Source organism: Heterocephalus glaber, unplaced genomic scaffold, assembly GCF_053883595.1.
Source record: "Heterocephalus glaber isolate CG9 unplaced genomic scaffold, H.glaber_assembly_v1.0 deba00001760, whole genome shotgun sequence".
Lineage (NCBI taxonomy): Eukaryota > Metazoa > Chordata > Mammalia > Rodentia > Bathyergidae > Heterocephalus > Heterocephalus glaber.
This window is the reverse complement of record NW_028258457.1, coordinates 7,712,822-7,729,763: the sequence shown is the minus strand read 5'-3', so window position 1 is coordinate 7,729,763 and position 16,942 is coordinate 7,712,822. Positions and strand designations below refer to the sequence as shown.

The window sequence follows — 16,942 nt, the reverse complement described above, 5'->3', positions numbered from 1 at the left end:
GAGACAGACCCAGGATCGGAGGGACAAGGCAGACCCAAAAAGGGCCGCCGCGTAGGGGGGCCCTGGGCTGTTCCGTGGGGGGCGAGACCAGAGCTCCCCACTCCGCCCCCGTCGTGCCAGGGCTGTGACTTCAGAGTCCGCGCGGATTCTATAAATGGCCAAGCAGCTGCAGACCGGGGACGGGGCCGAGTGAGTCAGCGCGTGGCGTCACCGCCGCCAGACACCGGCGGCCCCGCCTCTCAGGGCCCCGCCCACCCAGGGCCGCCAGGGGGCGCCGGCCGCGACCTGGACAGACTTGCCGGGCCTCGCATGCTCAGTAGTGACCTGCGGCACGCTGCGGGAGGGCAAGATCGTGGGGGGCAGGATCGTGGAATTCGCGCGTTCGAATCCTGGCTTTTCCAGCTTCGAATCTCGAACGGCTGGTTTCACCTCTCAGTGTCCAATATACAACCCACTTCCTAGAGCTGCGAGGAATGTGATAACAGATCCAAAACCACCTAGTATACAGCAGGTGCTAATTGCTAGCTTCCCTGATGTGGTTTTTTTTTTTTTTTTTTTTTTTTGGTACCAGGGATCGAACTCGGGTCCTTCCGCTTTCGAGGCAGGCGGTGGAACCACTGAGCTAAATCCCCGGCCCTCCTTGCTGTGTTTTGTCTAAATAGCTTCAGTTTAACATGGCTGATAAGGTCTGATAAGGACCGATAAGGACCCTCAGATGGTCCTCAGCATACTGCCTTAGCCCAGTGGTTCTAAAATGCGCGGGTGATCTGCTTTTTCCTACCCACCCACATCCTAGCCAGCAGAATTTTGGCAATGTCTGTATACAATTCTGTTTGGCAAGATAGGAGGTGCTACTGGCTTCCAGCATGTAGAGGCCAGGGATCCTGGTTCAAATCCTGCAAGGCCCGGGACAGCCACCCACCACAAAAAATTATCCAGCTCTGCCTGTCAGCAGCGCCAAAGTTGAGAAACTTCCTCAGTCTCATAACATTAGGGGCAGAGAGAGGCTTGAGTTCAACTCCTGTGCTGCCACTGGTGAGCGCTGACACATCCCTAGGGAAAGTGACTCTGTGCCCTTGTGTCTCCGTTCCCACTTGTGCCTTAGTTTCCCCATCTGTAACATGCCTGTGGATAACAGCAGCTATTTCTGAGGGTGCTGTGGGGTCTGAGTAGATATACGCTGGTGGTTTGGAACAGGGCTGTCTGAGAGGTGGCTGTCACACCTGCACGTCACAGCTGTGCCTCGGCATGGACCTCACAGATTTCACTCCTTCACATATCACCAGTGTGTGGCAGGTCACTGATGCGTCAAGTGTCGCAGTCATGGTCTTGACATATGTGGACATGGTGTCCACCCCTGTGGTCCAGGGGTGAGAGCTGGCCAGGTGCGGCTGCTTGCAGGGTGGCCTGGCTGGGACAGGGGCCTGGGGTGGCCACTGATAGTGTCACTGTGTGGCTCAGGAGACCCATAGGTGCATGGGGAGGATAGATCCAGGCTCTCTGCTGTGTCGGGACCTTACGGGGGCTGGAGGGGACAGAAATGAGGTGCCAGATCAGGTGCTGTTGCCTGAATCCCTCTCCCGAGCCAGGCACTGAGCTGGGAATGTTGGGAGCAGTATTTCTCCTTTGCCTGCTTCTCCTCCTCTTTCTATTCCTCCTCCTCCTCCTCTTCTGTTTTCTTCAGTACTCGGGATGGAACCCATGGCCTTGCTACTCAAGTATTCTCCACTGAGCTACACCCCCAGGCCTTTTTGTTCTTATTTTGACACGGGGCTTCACTAAATTGCCCAGGCTGGCCTTGAACTTACAGTCCTCCTGCCTCAGCCTCCGGAGTAGCTGGGATTACCGATGTGCACCATCTTGCCCGACTGCACTGTCCCTTCTGAGCTTCACAACACCTCCATGAGGCAGGTGCGATCCTTAGCCCGTTTCACAGATGGGGTGACAGAAGCCCAGAGCAGAGAGGAGAAAGGATTTATTTACCTAAGGCTATACAGAGAGGTGATGCCTGAAGTTAAGCCCAGGATTCAGCTTGTTAAAATTCAACTGCCTCAGGGAGCCTGGTGACCACAGAGATAGAGACTCAGGGACACCGCAGGGACCCGGCGGACAGTGTGGGGGAGGGGACAGTGGAGGAAAGCCGGGGTCAGGCCGATCGAGCCCCCCTCCCAGAATAACGCACGCCGCCCCTCCAGGCGGAAACTCTGACACCATCAGCTCCCAATACCAAGGCCCTGACATCAGGAGAAAGGGGGGTGGCTAAACTGGGGCGCCCCGCCCCTTGGCAGACCCCTGAGGCCAATGGGACGGCCTCGGAGGAGACCCGGGCGCCTCCGGAGCTTCAAAAACGTGTGAGCAGCGAAGAGGGTGCAGACGGAGCCTCAGCTGCTGCCACCTCAGTCCTCAGCGATACCTCACCTCCCAGCCAGGGCCGGCGGGCCAGCATGTCCTCTGCCCACTTCAACCGGGGCCCCGCCTACGGGCTGTCAGCCGAGGTCAAGAACAAGGTAAGAAGGCGCTGTCCGGCCAGAAGCCCTGCTCTTGGGTTCCCTGAACCCCTTGCCGCCTGTCCCAGGTGACCTGGAACCTGATCGGGGAGGAGGATGGCAGTTGGATCGGGACTGTCTTTCTCCCCCTTGGAAAGTCCCAGAGCCTTCGGCTACTTTTGGGGGCGGAGTGGGGGGCACCCAGCCCTGCACAAAGATGCCGCTGCGTTTCCTGAAAGTGCTCTGGCAACTCCGAGAGTTCCTGGCAGGGCACGAAAGGGAAGACTTGATTTTTCTTGCAGCCTGACAAAGAAATTGAGAAGCCCTTGAGATTTGGGATTCCTGGGAGGTGGAGAAAGTGCGGGAGACCAGGAGGAAGAGCCGGTGGGGAGGGCAGGAATGGGCCTCAGGGACCCTGGGCGCGGGTCTCCTACCTGCAGAGCTAGGAAGACACCGGGAGACCATCTTCGTGCTATGGGTGGGTAAACTGAGGCTCAGAAAGGGGAGGCGAGTCGCTGGGGTCTGCGGCAAGGCAGGTGCAGAGCTGGGCCCTGCACTAACCTCCCCCCCCTCCCACACACCAGGAGGGGACCCGCGTCTCCAGGTGAGGGACCTGAAGTCCCCCTCTCCTAGAATCTTCCCAGAGGTTCGCCGGGGAGGAGCCCCTGCCCCATTTGACAGAGAGGAACACTGAGGGCGGGGTGGCTTTTCCTGGGGTCCCAGAGCGAGAGAGCGAGAGCCGGGACTGCGCCCTGGACGGGGACCCTCTGCCGGAGCAGGGGGCGCGGCGGGATCCGACCCAGCGCCGCCCCCTCCCCCCAGCGCGGCCCCAGAGTCGCGCGGAGCCGCCGAGCCATATAAGGCGGCCTCGGGGAGCCGGGCGCTCTATATAAGGGCTGGTTTGCTTTATAAAGCCGGGCTGGTGGGGAGGGGGACCGGCGAGCTGGCGCAGGTGAGGGGCCGCCCCTGCCCAGCTCCCCCTACTTAGGGGAAGGGGCAGCCTGGTGCCCGAGGATCTGGGATGGGGGGCAGAGCGGGAGAGGGGATGGGAGGGGAAGATGCAGACACACTGGGAGCCAGAGACACAAGAGAGGTGGGGAGGCCGAGCCAGGAGGAGACGAGGGAGACAGGGATGGAGAGGTGCAGAGCGGAGACAGACAGACAGACAGACAGACGAGCCCCACCCCCTCCCTGCACAGCCAGGGACCCTGGAGTCCAGCTGAGACATTGCCATGCGAGACTGAGAGGGAAAGCTATGAGCCCAACCATCCGGGGACAGGCAGCAACCACTCGGAGAGATGGGGGAAGGACAGAGCTGGGGAGAGAGAGAGAGAGACAGAGGGCTAGGTGTGGCGGTGCAGGCCTGTCATCCCAACATTTGGGAGGCTGAGGCAGGAGGATCTCGCTTGGAGTTCGAGGCCAGCCTGGGCTACACAGTGAGTTCAAGGCCAGCCCGCACTACAGAACGTGACCCCATCTCAAAAAACCTGATCACCACCACCACCACCACCACCACCACCACCAAAAATAGACGGGCAAGGGTCGGAGGAGACCCTAGCAAGCCTCCCACTTCTAGCCAGAGACCGAGCCAGCCAGCCAGCACCCAGGGCCTCCTCCTTTACAGCTTTCCTCCTCCCCTGCTGGAGGCACCCCCTCTTCCAACTGGGGAGTGCAGGGGGAGGGCCAGGGAAAGCTAAGCCCCAATTTGGCCTGGAGGGGGAAGCAGGAGGCCAGGCGCCGCCCCCCCAGCTCCAAGGATCCGGCCCAGCCCCCCCCCCCCCCCGTCTCCATTCCCTAGTGCCAAACCTCAGAATGCCCGGAATGGCCCCCTGGGCAGGTGCCACCTTGGCCCGGCCCTGGCCCTGGCCCTGCCCCCAGGGATACTGGGACACAGTTGCCTTAGTTGGGATGGGACGAGGGAGATGGGGCCCAGGAAGGACCCAGGCAGCCAAAGCCACTGTCCACGGCCTGCACCCTCACTGCCTCCTGTTCCCCTACCCCCAGCTGGCCCAGAAGTATGATCACCAGCGGGAGCAGGAGCTGCGAGAGTGGATCGAGGGGGTGACCGGGCGCCGCATCGGCAACAACTTCATGGACGGCCTCAAGGACGGCATCATCCTGTGCGAGTGAGTGGGGCTGTCCTGGCCCTCACACTCCGCGCCATGTAGCTCCTCAGCCCCCTCCAGGCATCAAGGCCCAGCTGGGTCAAACACTTACTGTGTGAGACCTCCAAACAGTCCAAATAATCCTCACGCCCACGTAGCAGACAAAGAAAATGGAGCCTCAGCTGGGTGTGATGGTTCACGCCTGTCAGCCCAGCATCCCGGGAGCCTGAGGCAGGAGGATCTCAAGTTCCAGCCCAGTCTGGGCAATTGAGTGACTTAGTGGAATGTGCTTCAAAAAACAAATCAAAACAAACAATAACAACAAAAATCAAAGTCTCAGATGCTGGGAGGGAAGAGTTGGGGTGTTTATCTTGTTTCCTGTTTTAAAAAAAAGACTAGGGAGCAAAGTAACCATTCATTCATTCACACAACAAGCACTTACGGAGCTCCTGCTGCACACAGGTCTCTGTTGTAGGCACAGGGGCAGGGAAATCCTAGTGGGAGAGATAAGTGGACTCAGATAATTACATACTAATGTGGTGGGAATGTGCAGTTTCCCAGTCCCTGAAAGAGATTGGAGAGAAGAGCAATTAGACAGCGCAGAGAGGCCATGCAAAGGCCCTGAGGCCCTGAAGCCAGCAGCTGATGGGAAGTGGAGGCAGATAAGTCAGGGAGTTAAGTGCAGGCCAGTGAGGCAGGACTGTTAGCCAAGCAAAGGAGTTTAAACCAGGCATGGTGGTACACACCTGTAATCCCAGGACTTGGGAAGCTGAGGCAGAAGGATGCTGTGAGTTCAAGGCCAGCCTGGACTACATAGGGAGACTGTCTCAAAAACAAACGAACAAAAAACAAGGGAGTTTGTTTTATTCTGAAGGCAATGGGAAGCCACCGGGGGATCTGAAGTGGAGAGTAACTTGAATGTGGTGTGTGGGTGTGGGGTGTTGCTGAGCCACATCCCCAGCCCTTACCCCCTTTTAAACTTTATTTTGAGACAGGGTCTCACTAAGTTCCCTGGGCTGGGGTCAAAATGCAGTCCTCCTGCTTCAGCTTCCTAGTAGCTGGGATTACAGGCATATGCCACCATGCGGCCTCCTTGATAGTTTTTTAAAGGTTTTTTCCTGGCTGCTAGATGAGGAAGGATCTCTAGGGGGATGAGGTGGAAGCCGGGAGTCCCTGGGTTGCCACTGGAAAAGGCCAGCAGAGACATGGTGGTGACCCGGACCAGGGTGGGGTGGCTTCTGGTGCGTTTAGAAGGATGAGCCAAAGGACTTGTTGAGGGATTGGATGTGCGGCTGGGAGGTAGGGAAAGAGGAGTCAAGTGCAAGTTCACTGGCTTCGGCTGAACACCTGAAGGGTGGACGCTGATTTACTAACCCGGGAAGGATGGAGAGGGGGGAACTTGGTGAGGAGGGGCATCAGGAGTCTGGCGTGGGGTGTGTTTGATTTAAACCAATTTGAGACCCCCATGGAAGGAGCCAGATTGGAGACAGAGAGATCTGAGCCACAGGGAGACACTGGGGAGTTGCTAGTACATCCAGAACCCTACAATCAAGATAACAGTGAGATCCCCAAAGGGGTCTGTTTGGCCAGGGGACAGCCCATGTGGGCTCTGCCATATCTGCAAGAGAAATCATCACTGAGATGTGGCCAATAGTGAGGGCACAGGAGGCGTAGTGTGGCGGTATATACCTGTCATCCCAGCACGGGAGGCTGAGGCAGGAGAATCACCATGAGCTCCAGGCCAGCCTGGGCTATGGAGTGAGTTCAAAGCCAGCCTGGGCTACATAGTGAGACCCCATCTCAAAAAAGCCTCAATCAGTCAGTCAAGTTGCAGGGAGACCAGGAGATGCCATGACACAGGGACTTTGCAGAGGGTAACCTGGCTTCTCTGGCCCCTAAGAGTGTGCCGGGGTGGTCTGGCCAGGCTGCCTGTGACAGCTGACTCCCTGCTTCCTTATAGATTCATCAATAAGCTCCAGCCAGGCTCAGTGAAGAAGGTGAATGAGTCGACCCAAAATTGGCACCAGGTAAGGCCAGGCAAGCCCTTGGGCACACAGCCCTCAGCCCCTGGCCCTCTGGCCCCTGACGCGCCTGCTCCCCATAGCTGGAGAACATCGGCAATTTCATCAAGGCCATTACTAAGTATGGGGTGAAGCCTCACGACATCTTCGAGGCCAATGACCTGTTTGAGAACACCAATCATACCCAGGTGCAGTCCACGCTCCTGGCCCTAGCCAGCATGGTGAGTGGGGGCCAGGTGGGCAGCGGGCAGGCGGCCCCGTGAGAGCAGCACTGCCCAGTCTCTGAGGGGACCAAGCAGCATGCCGGACGCTCTCTCCTGCCCTTGTCCTCCGCCCCACCCAGGCCAAGACGAAAGGCAACAAGGTGAATGTTGGGGTGAAGTATGCAGAGAAGCAGGAGCGGAAATTTGAGCCAGAGAAGCTGAGAGAAGGGCGGAACATCATCGGGCTACAGGTCCTGCCCCTTCTCCACTGGGGCATCATGGGAGGACAGACTGGGCCCTGCAGGCTGTGGGGACACGGTGTTTGCCATTAACTATGGGCTGAAAATTCTTGTTCTTTCTCTCTCTCTCTCTCTCTCTCTCTCTCTCTCTCTCTCTCTCTCTCTCTCTCTCTCTCCCCCCCCCCTCCCTTCCTTCTTTCCTTCTTTCCTTTCTTTCTCTTTCTAGACAGGGTCTTACTATGTAGTTCAGGCTGGCCTTGAACTCACTATGTAGCCCAGGCTGGGCTTGAACTCACAGCAATCTTCCTACCTCAGCCTCCTGAGTGCTAAAATGACAGGTGTGCATACCTGTCTTTCTGCATTTTCCATTGACCAAATCCCTCCCTCTGCCACTGCTTTCCCTTGTACTTACCCCAAGGGCGACTGGCAGAGGGAAAAATAGGGAAACTGAGGCCTGAAAGAAGCTAGTTCACTTTTTCCAGATAGCCCAGTGAAGGAGCAGTGGGCTGGGCTGTGAGCACGAGATGCTGGTCCTGAGATGTGTTCCTCAGGCTCGGTTTCCAGCCTGTCCCCTGAAGATGGCAGTAGCACCTCAAGCTTTGACACTCGCCCTGTCTCGTGGCCTCTGGGGAGACTCTGGTCCTCAGGGTGATTCTCCCTCTGCCTTCCTAGATGGGCACCAACAAGTTTGCCAGCCAGCAGGGCATGACAGCCTATGGCACCCGGCGCCACCTCTATGACCCCAAGCTGGGCACAGACCAGCCGCTGGACCAGGCCACCATCAGCCTGCAGATGGGCACCAACAAGGGGGCCAGCCAGGTGAGCGGGGGCCTCGGGGTGCGCCGGCCAGCCCAGGGCTCACTGCTGTCCCTGCGGCCTGACCTCCCTGCCCTTCTCCACAGGCTGGCATGACGGCACCTGGGACCAAGCGGCAGATCTTCGAGCCGGGCCTGGGCATGGAGCACTGCGACATGGTCAATGTCAGCCTGCAGATGGGCAGCAACAAGGGTGCCTCGCAGCGGGGCATGACGGTGTACGGGCTGCCACGCCAGGTCTACGACCCCAAGTACTGCCTGACGCCCGAGTACCCAGAGCTGGGCGAGCCGGTGCACAACCACCACCCGCACAACTACTACAACTCTGCCTAGGCCCCAGGGGCTGCTGCCACTGCTGCTGCTGCTCTAGGCTGGACCCCGCCGGCCCAGCTGACCCCTGCCCCTGCATGGCGTCCCCCAGCCCCCTGGCACGTGCCTACAGGGTTACGGTTTGGGGAGAGCAGTCCGGCGGGGGCCTGTGTGTGCGGGAAGCGGGCCCTCCTCTTTGTAGCGCTGCAGGGTCCAACACGGAGCCGGGGTGTCCCCGACAGCACTCAAGGGCACACTGAGCAAAGCTATCCAGCTGCCCTACTCCCTCACAAGTGGGTACCCCAGGACCAGGAGCCCCCCCTTCCCAAGCAAAGCCCCCAGAGCCCAGGCTCGGCCCGGCCTCGGCCCCTCCCGCGGCGGGAGTGAACTGCATGCCGGGAGACGCAGGACACGCGCGGTTTGGTTTGCAGCGACTGACGCAGGTGGTGTGACGGGGGCGTTTGTAACTCGAGCACTTCCTTTTCTATTTCACTGGAGCACAATAAATGGCTGTAAAATCACCAGAGCCTTCAAGGACTCTGGGTATTGGGGCCTGGGGCCTCTTGTACACATACAAACAATCCTGCTTGGATACGCCCCACCGGGGGTCCCCGAAGTGTTAGGAAGGGGCCACACAGCAGGAGGTACAGGGAGGCTTCAGCTGTGATTCTAGCTCCTCTCAGGTCTGTCAGATCAGTGAGGCATTCGGGTCTTTCTCACCGGAGCGCAGACCTAACGGCGAGGCGAGCTATGCCTGTGAGGACTCTGCGGCATACAGCCCTTTAAGTCACCCCCAAACCATCACCACCCCCCAACCCTAGGCCATGGCAAAATTGTCTTCCATGGAACCAGTCCCTGGTGCCAAGAATGCACACGCATGTCCCAGGAAACACACATGCATTGGGCCTGGTGGTGCACACCTGTGATCCCAGCACTTGGGAGGCTGAGGCAGAAGGATCAAAAGTTCCAGGCCAGCCTGAACTACACAGTGAGACCCTGTCTCAAAACACAACAAAAAAACAAGCTGGGGATTTAGCTCAGTGGCCCCGTGTCTGCTTGGCTGGCACAAGGTCCTGAGTTCGATTCCTGGTACCAAAAAAAAGCAAAGAAAAAAAGATACACACATGGACTTCCCGTCCACTTGGCTGGATACAGGCCATGCACTCTGACACACTCAGGCAAAATTCACACATGTACACCCCAACTGTCTCCATGCAACTACGCATACACACATCCCATATGCACTCACATCTACAATGTACAAAAAGCATACACTGGCCTGGGGGTGTGGCTCAGTGGTGAGCAATTGCTGAGCTGGTGCAAAGGCCCTGGGTTCCATTCCCAGCACAGCAAAAAGAAAGCGAGTCTAACTGTACTCTGAGTGCCGGCAGACTCAGCCCTGCATACTACACGAGGTCCACACACCTTTTCCTAGAACCTGTGGTTTGTGGTGAGGAAGACCCAGTGCTGAGACTGGTGAGACAGCTGTGAATCCTCGCTTACTGGCTAGGCGACTTTGGACAGGTCCCTTCCCAACATGGCCCTGGGCCTTTGTCTCCAATGAGAAGATGGGGACAATGAATATCATAGGGAGTGCTGCCATAAAATGCCATGCAAGGTCCTGGGGCCACCCTTTAGCCCAGGACAATGGGGACAGCAGGCAGCGGGTTGGCTTGGCCTCTGGCCTGAGGCTATGATCTGCCAGGGAACAGTTGAGGGCTTACTGGCTGTGTCCCGAGTCTGCCTTCCCAGTCCAGAACCTTAGTCTGTGGCCAGGGCTCCCATGTCCTTATGCTTCAGAGTGGACCCTGTTTTCCCAGTGAAGAGAGGGCCCCGACCATCCCGCCTAGAAGCCACCAGCCGTTGATTCCAGGGAGGGAATTCAGACATGGGAGGGGACCCAGAGCTGTCTGCACCTCCTCTGCCCACCCAAGGACAGGGGTGGAGGCCGGAACACGGGGACCCACAGAGACAGACAACAGAAACCCCACATGCAGATGCACACAGCTCCTTGGGCCTTGTAAAGCGGATTCCAGGCTCTCTCAGTGGCTCGAGGAAGCTATGCCGAGGAGAACGTGTGCTGGCCCACAGCCGGGCCTCCTCGTGAAAACAGCACCATATTAGCACTGGGCCTGTCGGAGAAGCAGGGGCTCTTCTTGCTGGGCCCTGCGGGCACCCCACCCAGGTGCCTGCCCACCACGCTGCCAGGGAGGCAGGACTACAGGGAAGACGAACGGCAGACCCAGCAGCACAGGCAGGTGGTCAAGGCTTCCAGGCCCCCCAATGTTTTCCTCAGCCACTGGTGCTTGCCACTGTCCTGGGCAGGCCCCAGAGCCACCTGCTCCTCTATCCTCAGCCCAGCCCTGGAAGGCTCCTGCATCCTTCCCTCTGTGCCACTCAGGCTTTGGGGCCAGGTGGAGGTGCTGGACCTGTGCAGGTGGCCAGGGTCAGGGGTGTCACCCTTGCGACTGTCCAAGGGGCCTCCAGCTGCTATCAGCCACGTGGACCCTGTCGACACCTCCTGCCTTGGCAAAAGGCCCCTTCTGTGGACCTCGACACTGCTCCAGTGTCCCTCCCCACCACAGCCCCCTGCCTGGGAGCTGTCCCCTCAGCCTGGCTCCTGAACTTTTGGTACCGGGGATCGAACTCAGGACCTTGCGCTTTGTGAGGTAGTGGCAAAACCACTGAGTTAAATCCCCGGCCCTGGGCCCTGGCTCCTGAACTTTTTTCATTTCATTTTCATGGAGAATAGTTAGGATGACTTTGTCCCTCTCTCTTAACCTTTTATTAGGCAACAGCCTATCTCTACTTTAAGGAAAAAAGACACAGCTTCATAGTCCCACACTTTTCAATCACGTTGGCCTGCTCCTCAGTGTAGTTTCCGCTTCTGGTCACATGGCTCGGGTAAGGGGCCACACCTTCCCACGGAGCCCCCTTCCCAGTCTGCTGACTGACATGTCACTCCTCGGCCCTCAACCAAACTTCTCTGAGCATGTTGTTTCTGACTCCTGAACTTTTAAGGAAGTGGGTTGTGGGCTACAGAGCCTCAGTCCCTGGGTTCAAGTTCCAGCTGGGCCTGTCACTTCTTCTGTGAACTTGGGGTGACCCTGGCATCTGCCTCAGGGGGTAACAAGCCCTGAGAGCTGCATGTGGCCTGGGTGGCCTTCCTTCGTCACCCTCCTCCAGTGCCACGCCCCTCCCTGGCTTTCACTGTGACTGCTGTAAACACCGGGTAACGTTTCACACCGAAATCACCCAAGAACTCAGCACACCAGGAATCTGCATTGGCTGTTTTATTGAGGGGCTCGTGACCGTTGACTGACAGCTGTCTCCAAAGCAGCCCTGCCTCCCCTACAAAAGCAACCAGAGATGAGATGGGGCTTCCGGTTAGGGCAGCGGGGCTGGCTCACTCTACCAAGGGCGCCGGGGAAGGAGGGCTTCGACTCCAAGGCCACGGGCACACGGGCGGACTGCTATTGAAGAGGCTGGAGAAGTCCGGCACCCATCTCCTGCCCGGCCAGGATCCCAGGAAAATGCCCCTCAGGGAAACTGGAGCCTAAAGCTAGGGAGGCTGGGGGTGGGTGAAAGAGGGAGCAACCAAGTAAGCCCTGGTCGGGGCCCTCGGGCCTGCCAACTCAACCCCAAACCTACGGGCACACACTCATGCTCGCTCACGCCCATCACGCTCACGCAGACAAGAAGGGGGCCGAGACAGCCCCGGACCCACCCCCACCCCTGGAATGTCTGCCTTGGAACCCAGTGGGCCGGTCCATGGCAGGCGGGGCTGCCAAGGGGGTGGGCCCTCGGCTTCGCTACTGATTGGCTGCCTCGCAGGCGTCTATCCAATCGCTGTACACGTCCACGGGTTCTGACAGATCTGAGGCACTGAGGTCAAGGGTGATTGGCGGCAAGCAGACCCCTCCCTTGTACCAGCCACCTGGTTAAGGCAGCAGGAGATACCCATGCCTCTGGTTGGCTGGTGCCCGACACCAGGGCACACAGCATGGCCTCCAGCCCCCTTCCCTTGGCCAGGGCAGGCCTAGCCACCCGACTGGCTCTCCCATCCCCCTAAGAAGCTGGTGGGCAAGGATACAAGTGATGGGCGTCTGGAATTCCTCTAGGCACACGGTACAGGAAATGACTCCAGTGTTGCGGGCGCGGTCCCTGAAACAAGACGAGGTGGACAGTGACCCTTCAGCCTGCAGGTGGCGACCCTCCAAGCTGGGAGGCCCCAAGCAGATTGGAGGACGGCAGGGAGGTAGGACAGGGACAGACCCAGTGCCGCTGAGGCAGGATGCCCCTGCCCACTCACATTTTCACGTCACAGGACTTCTCGTGGTTGCAGAAGGGGCAGGTAAACTGGGTCTCCAAGGTGCCCGTCATCTTCTTCTTGGGGGGTGGCTTCCGTTTCGACTTCCTGCGTCCCATGGCAGCAGGTGGATGAATCTGGGGGCACAGAGAGGGCAGAGGTCAGATGTCTTGCTAAGTATTCCAGGCTGCACTTGAACTCACTACATAGCTCAAGTTGGCCTCAAACTCAGTGATCCTCCTGCCTTCAGCCTCCCGAGTGCTAGGACTGGGTTGACAGGCATGTGCCACCACACCTGGCTCCAAACCTCCCATTCTGAGGGACGTGGCTCCCAGATCTGATAGGACAGTTGCCAAGGTTTCTGGGCAGCAGGGGTGAGAACAGGCTGTAACCCCGGCTCCCTAAATTACAGTATGACCTTGGCGGAGTTACTTAACCTCTCTGTGCTTGGTTCCCTTGTTGTATAAATCAGAGATGAGCCAGGAATGGTGGCACATGACTGCAATCCCAGCACTCGGGAGGCTGAGGCAGGAGGATCACTGACTTTGAGGCCAGTCTGAACTAAATAGCAAGACTCTGTCTCAAAACAAAATAAAAAGCAAAAGAATTTCAAACATTGGTAAGTGATTTGAAGTTACCAGAGTTCAGAAAAGTTTCTGGGGCAGGGCTATGAGGAGACTGGAAAGTTCACTTCCTAGGTGGGTGTTATTTAAACTGGGGTCTGAATGTCAGGAGGCAGTCAGGATGTACAGGCAGAGGGAGCAACAAGTCCCATGGCCCTGGGGCACATCACAGTTTTGTCAAGAGCGGGGCTGCAGCTCAAGGCACAATGGGGAGAAAGCCATGAGAGGCAAGCACCAGCCCCAAGACCCTGCAGGTTTGAGGAAGTAGTGAAGAGTAGTCTGGTCTACAGCCTATGTTGTCGCCTGCTGGGCAGCAGTGTGTCTTTCTCCGACCCTGAGTGCCTAGGAGATATCAAGCACGTAGCAGCCACTTGTGAATAAGCAAACCACCTCCTGGCTAGGGCTACAGACGGACCCTGGAACCTCACGGCACTCGGTGATCACAGATCCCCCGCCCCATGCCAGGATCAGGGTCTGGATCGCGCCAAAGTCCAAGCGCTTCGGGGTGGTGGTGGAAGAGTTGATTCCCCCAACCAACCTGCCGGGACCCCAGAGGTGGCGAATGGGCCGTGGCCCCCATATCATCGGGGCTTCAGGGTCGCCTCCTGATCGGCACCAGCAGGACCCAGGCCCACAGCTGACCCGCTCGGTACGCTGGGGTCCGGGGGACGCATCCCGTCCGGGTGGTACCCAAACCAGAGGCTCCTGAAGCCTGCTCCAGGGTCCCAGTGTGACCCCAAACAGAAAAAAAATCCGTCTCTCAGGGCCCCAGAGCCCGAGCACAAACCCTCACCTGCACTCGCTTTCCCTGGCTGCAAAGGCCAGTTCACCCAGGAGACAGTGACTTCCGGCCCCTGGAGGAAGTGGATCGCTCGCTTCCACTTAAGTCCCGCCCAGCCGTAGCTAAGACAACCGGGAGAGTAGGCCCCGCCTCCTTCCAGGCCTTCTCGGTGCGCATGCGTATTCAAATTATGAGCTGGGCGCTGGAGACACAGTGCGCCTGCGCAGCAGGTGGAGCGCTTGTAACTTTCTAAGGCTCTTGACTACTGCTTCTAGTTAAGTTCCCAGGAGTGGCTGTTTAGCGTCGCATTGGACTGTTTTTGTTTTTCCTTCTTTCTTTGAGACAGGGTCTCGCTATGTAGTTCAGGCTGGCCTTGAACTCACTATGTAGCCCAGGCAGGCTTCAAAGTTGTGATCCTCCTGCTTCAGCCTCCTGAATGCTGGGATTACAGGCGTGTACTCACTTGTCTTTTCTCCCAGTTCTTGTCTCAGCCCTAGCCACTTTCCAAGACTACCTAGGATGGTCTTTTGCACCTCCACATTGTTCTTTTTGTTTTGTTTTTTGAGACAGTGTCTCCTCATGTAGCCCAGGCTGACTTTGAACTCACAGCAATCCTCCTGCCTCAGCCTCCTCAGTGGTGGGATTACAGGTGTGTGGACACTGTTCTTTTAAATATCCCAGCCTTGGGCCAGGGATTTAGCTCAGTGGTGCTGCCGCCTGCCTCACAAAGCACAAGTTTCCAGTTTCGATCCCCAGTACCCCGCCCCCCCCCTCAAAAAAAACCTCAGGAAATATCCCTGCCCTGCCAAGTAGCAGCGCATACCCTTAGGGCTGAATGGGGCGGGAGTGTGTAAAAAAACCTGCCTCTGCTCAAGCTCTAAGACCTCCTTGGATCTTTGAAAAATTCAAATTCAAGCTGAAGGTAGCAGTGCAAGCCTATAATCATACTGTAATCCTAACACTCTGGGAGGCTGAGACAGGATTACAAATTCGAGCCCAGCCTGGGTAATTTAGTGATTGCCAAGACCTTCTCTCAAAAAAATAGTGGGGCCCCTCCCTGTCAAGAGCAAGTTCCTGAGTTTGTTTGGGTTTTTTTTTTATTTTGGTACTGGGAATCGAACTCAGGACCTTGTGTTTGCGAGGCAGGCAGCGGAACCACTGAGGGGAATCCCCAGCCCTAGTTCCTGAGTTTGATTGGGAAAAAAAATAGTGGGGCCTTGAGGGCCATGTTCAGGCCTTACTGGATCCTGAGTTGGGAAGCGATGTTTGGTTTGTGTTTTAAGAAGCCCACTCTGGGGCCGAACCTGGTGGCACATGCCTGTAATCTCAGCACTCAGGAGGTAGAGGTAGGTGGATCACCATGAGTTCCAGGCCACCCGGGGCTACACAGTGAGTTCAGAGCCAGCCTGAACTACAAAGTGAGACCCTGTCTCAAAAAAAGAAGAAGCCCATTTTGGCCAGACATAGTGTCACATGCCTGTTGCATACCTGTGATGCCAGCACTCCGGGAGGCTGAGGCAGGAAGATCTCAAGTTCAAATCTAGCCTTTGAAACATAGTGAGACCCTGTCTCAGAATACTCAAATGGGCTGGGTACATAGCTCAGTACCACTACCACAACAAAAAATCCTCTCTAGCTGCTGGGAAGAAGTTGGCAGAGGGGAGCTAGGGGAGAATTTGAAAGCTGAGGCAGAGGCTGGATGAGAGTGAGGGGCCCAAGCCAGGGGAGTATTAACAGAGTATTAATGGAGTATTAATGGAGGTGGACAGAAGTTCATACACCTAGAAGTCTGGATTGGAACCCAGGTGTACCAGTCAGTGCTTACTAGAGAAAGCAGAGATTACAAGATATACAGGAATATAGAAGAATTTACAAAATTGGCTTACAGTGGCCGCCCAGAGTGAGTGGGGAAGAGGGCAAACGTCTGTCTGTGCACTGAAGATCTGAAGGGTTCAGTCAAAGGCCTGCTGCTCCGAGTGGTGTCCTATGTCTGTGCTGGAAGCCAGGAGAGATGATGTCCGATGTCCAAAGCATAAACTAGACTGGAGCCCCTCCAAAGAAAACAGAAGCAGCCCTTCCTTCTTTGTTTCCCTTATATACTATTCTGGTGATAATTCTCCCTAGGGTGGGTCTTCCATGCCCAGAACTCTGAGAGCCAATTTAGTTGGGTGGGACTTAATCACATCCACACAATCAATCAACCCTCACACCAGGCTTTGCTTGCTTTTGGATCTGAAGTGGGCAGGGCCAGGCCCCAGGCATTCTCCAATTTGGGGGAATCTGGAATAAGGAATAAGGCAACGTTTCAGGGCCCTCCTAGCCAGGTGTGGTGGTGCACACCTGTGATCCCAGCATGTGGGAGGCTGAGGCAGGAAGATCCCTGTGAGCTTGAGGCCAGCCTGGACTACATAGTGAGACCCTCTCTCAAAAAAACAAAACAATGGGGCAGGGATTTAGCTCAGTGGTGCCATGCCACCCTGGCGAGAGCTAGGTCCTGAGTTCGATTTCCAGTACACCCCCCCAAAACAAAAGAGAAGAAAGAAAGATCTGCGTGGATTTGGGGAGTCATTAGCGTATGGAGGTTATTTGAACCCTTGGGGACAGAGGAGGCATAGGAGAGGGCCCCAGAGCTCAGCAGGAAAGGAATCTTTGGGAACCAGCAGCCAGTGCAGTAGGAGAAGGAGGCTGGGTGGCTTTTTCTAGATGCCTCCGGAGGAAGGTCTTTTTTTCCACGTGGGGACGGAGTTAATATTGGGGCGCAGTGTGGCATAGCTGGCTGGGGAAATAAGCAGAACCTGTCACCTACAAGGTCCCAGGACAGTGCCAAATAATCCCCAGGACCCCCTAAGTGGGACTTCTCGTGGGCTCTCATGAGATTTGGACGACGTGTAAGGACACAGACTCCAGGAGGAGCCTGCAATCCTGACTCCTTGTGGTAGCCCACTTGGTGTCTCCTACATGCTTTATTTTCGCTCCTTTTCTCTTGTTCGGCCAGGTTTTTGCTGCAGAGCCAGTTTTTCCCTTACTCCTTTACCCATCACTTTTCAGATA

General features: G+C 56.9%; 2 protein-coding genes across 3 annotated transcripts; one reads left to right on the top strand and one right to left on the bottom strand.

Annotated features, from left to right (window-relative positions):
- Nucleotides 1-2,282: 2,282 nt before the first annotated feature.
- Nucleotides 2,283-8,699, top strand: Cnn1 (calponin 1). Its single transcript, XM_004865604.4, has 7 exons — nt 2,283-2,507; nt 4,491-4,612; nt 6,552-6,618; nt 6,696-6,833; nt 6,956-7,066; nt 7,727-7,873; nt 7,957-8,699. Exons 1-7 carry the CDS (start codon nt 2,445-2,447, stop codon nt 8,200-8,202), a joined length of 894 nt encoding a protein of 297 aa, XP_004865661.1. The 5' UTR covers nt 2,283-2,444; the 3' UTR covers nt 8,203-8,699.
- A 2,757-nt stretch (nt 8,700-11,456) lies between these two features.
- Elof1 (elongation factor 1) lies at nt 11,457-14,036 on the bottom strand. 2 transcript variants are annotated; one of them, XM_004865607.4, is made up of 4 exons: nt 13,904-14,036; nt 12,491-12,624; nt 12,272-12,342; nt 11,457-12,055 (listed from the first exon to the last, which is right to left on the bottom strand). In XM_004865607.4, exons 2-4 carry the CDS (start codon nt 12,604-12,606, stop codon nt 11,991-11,993), a joined length of 252 nt encoding a protein of 83 aa, XP_004865664.1. In that variant the 5' UTR covers nt 12,607-12,624; nt 13,904-14,036; the 3' UTR covers nt 11,457-11,990. The 2 variants fall into 2 exon arrangements, with proteins under 2 accessions (XP_004865664.1, XP_087057451.1); XM_087201325.1 differs by having other exon boundaries at nt 13,649-13,921.
- Nucleotides 14,037-16,942: the final 2,906 nt, after the last annotated feature.

Excerpts from the sequence above, each read along its gene's own strand:
- Cnn1 (XM_004865604.4), top strand. The coding sequence starts at position 2,445 with ATGTCCTCTGCCCACTTCAACCGGGGCCCCGCCTACGGGCTGTCAGCC. Across the intron at positions 6,619-6,695 it reads CGACCCAAAATTGGCACCAG|CTGGAGAACATCGGCAATTT; the intron begins GTAAGGCCAGGC and ends TGCTCCCCATAG. Across the intron at positions 6,834-6,955 it reads TCCTGGCCCTAGCCAGCATG|GCCAAGACGAAAGGCAACAA; the intron begins GTGAGTGGGGGC and ends CGCCCCACCCAG.
- Elof1 (XM_087201325.1), bottom strand. The coding sequence starts at position 13,690 with ATGGGGGCCACGGCCCATTCGCCACCTCTGGGGTCCCGGCAG. Across the intron at positions 12,625-13,648 it reads CACCTCTGGGGTCCCGGCAG|ATTCATCCACCTGCTGCCAT; the intron begins GTTGGTTGGGGG and ends CTGTGCCCCCAG. Across the intron at positions 12,056-12,271 it reads ATTCCAGACGCCCATCACTT|ATCTGTCAGAACCCGTGGAC; the intron begins GTATCCTTGCCC and ends TCAGTGCCTCAG.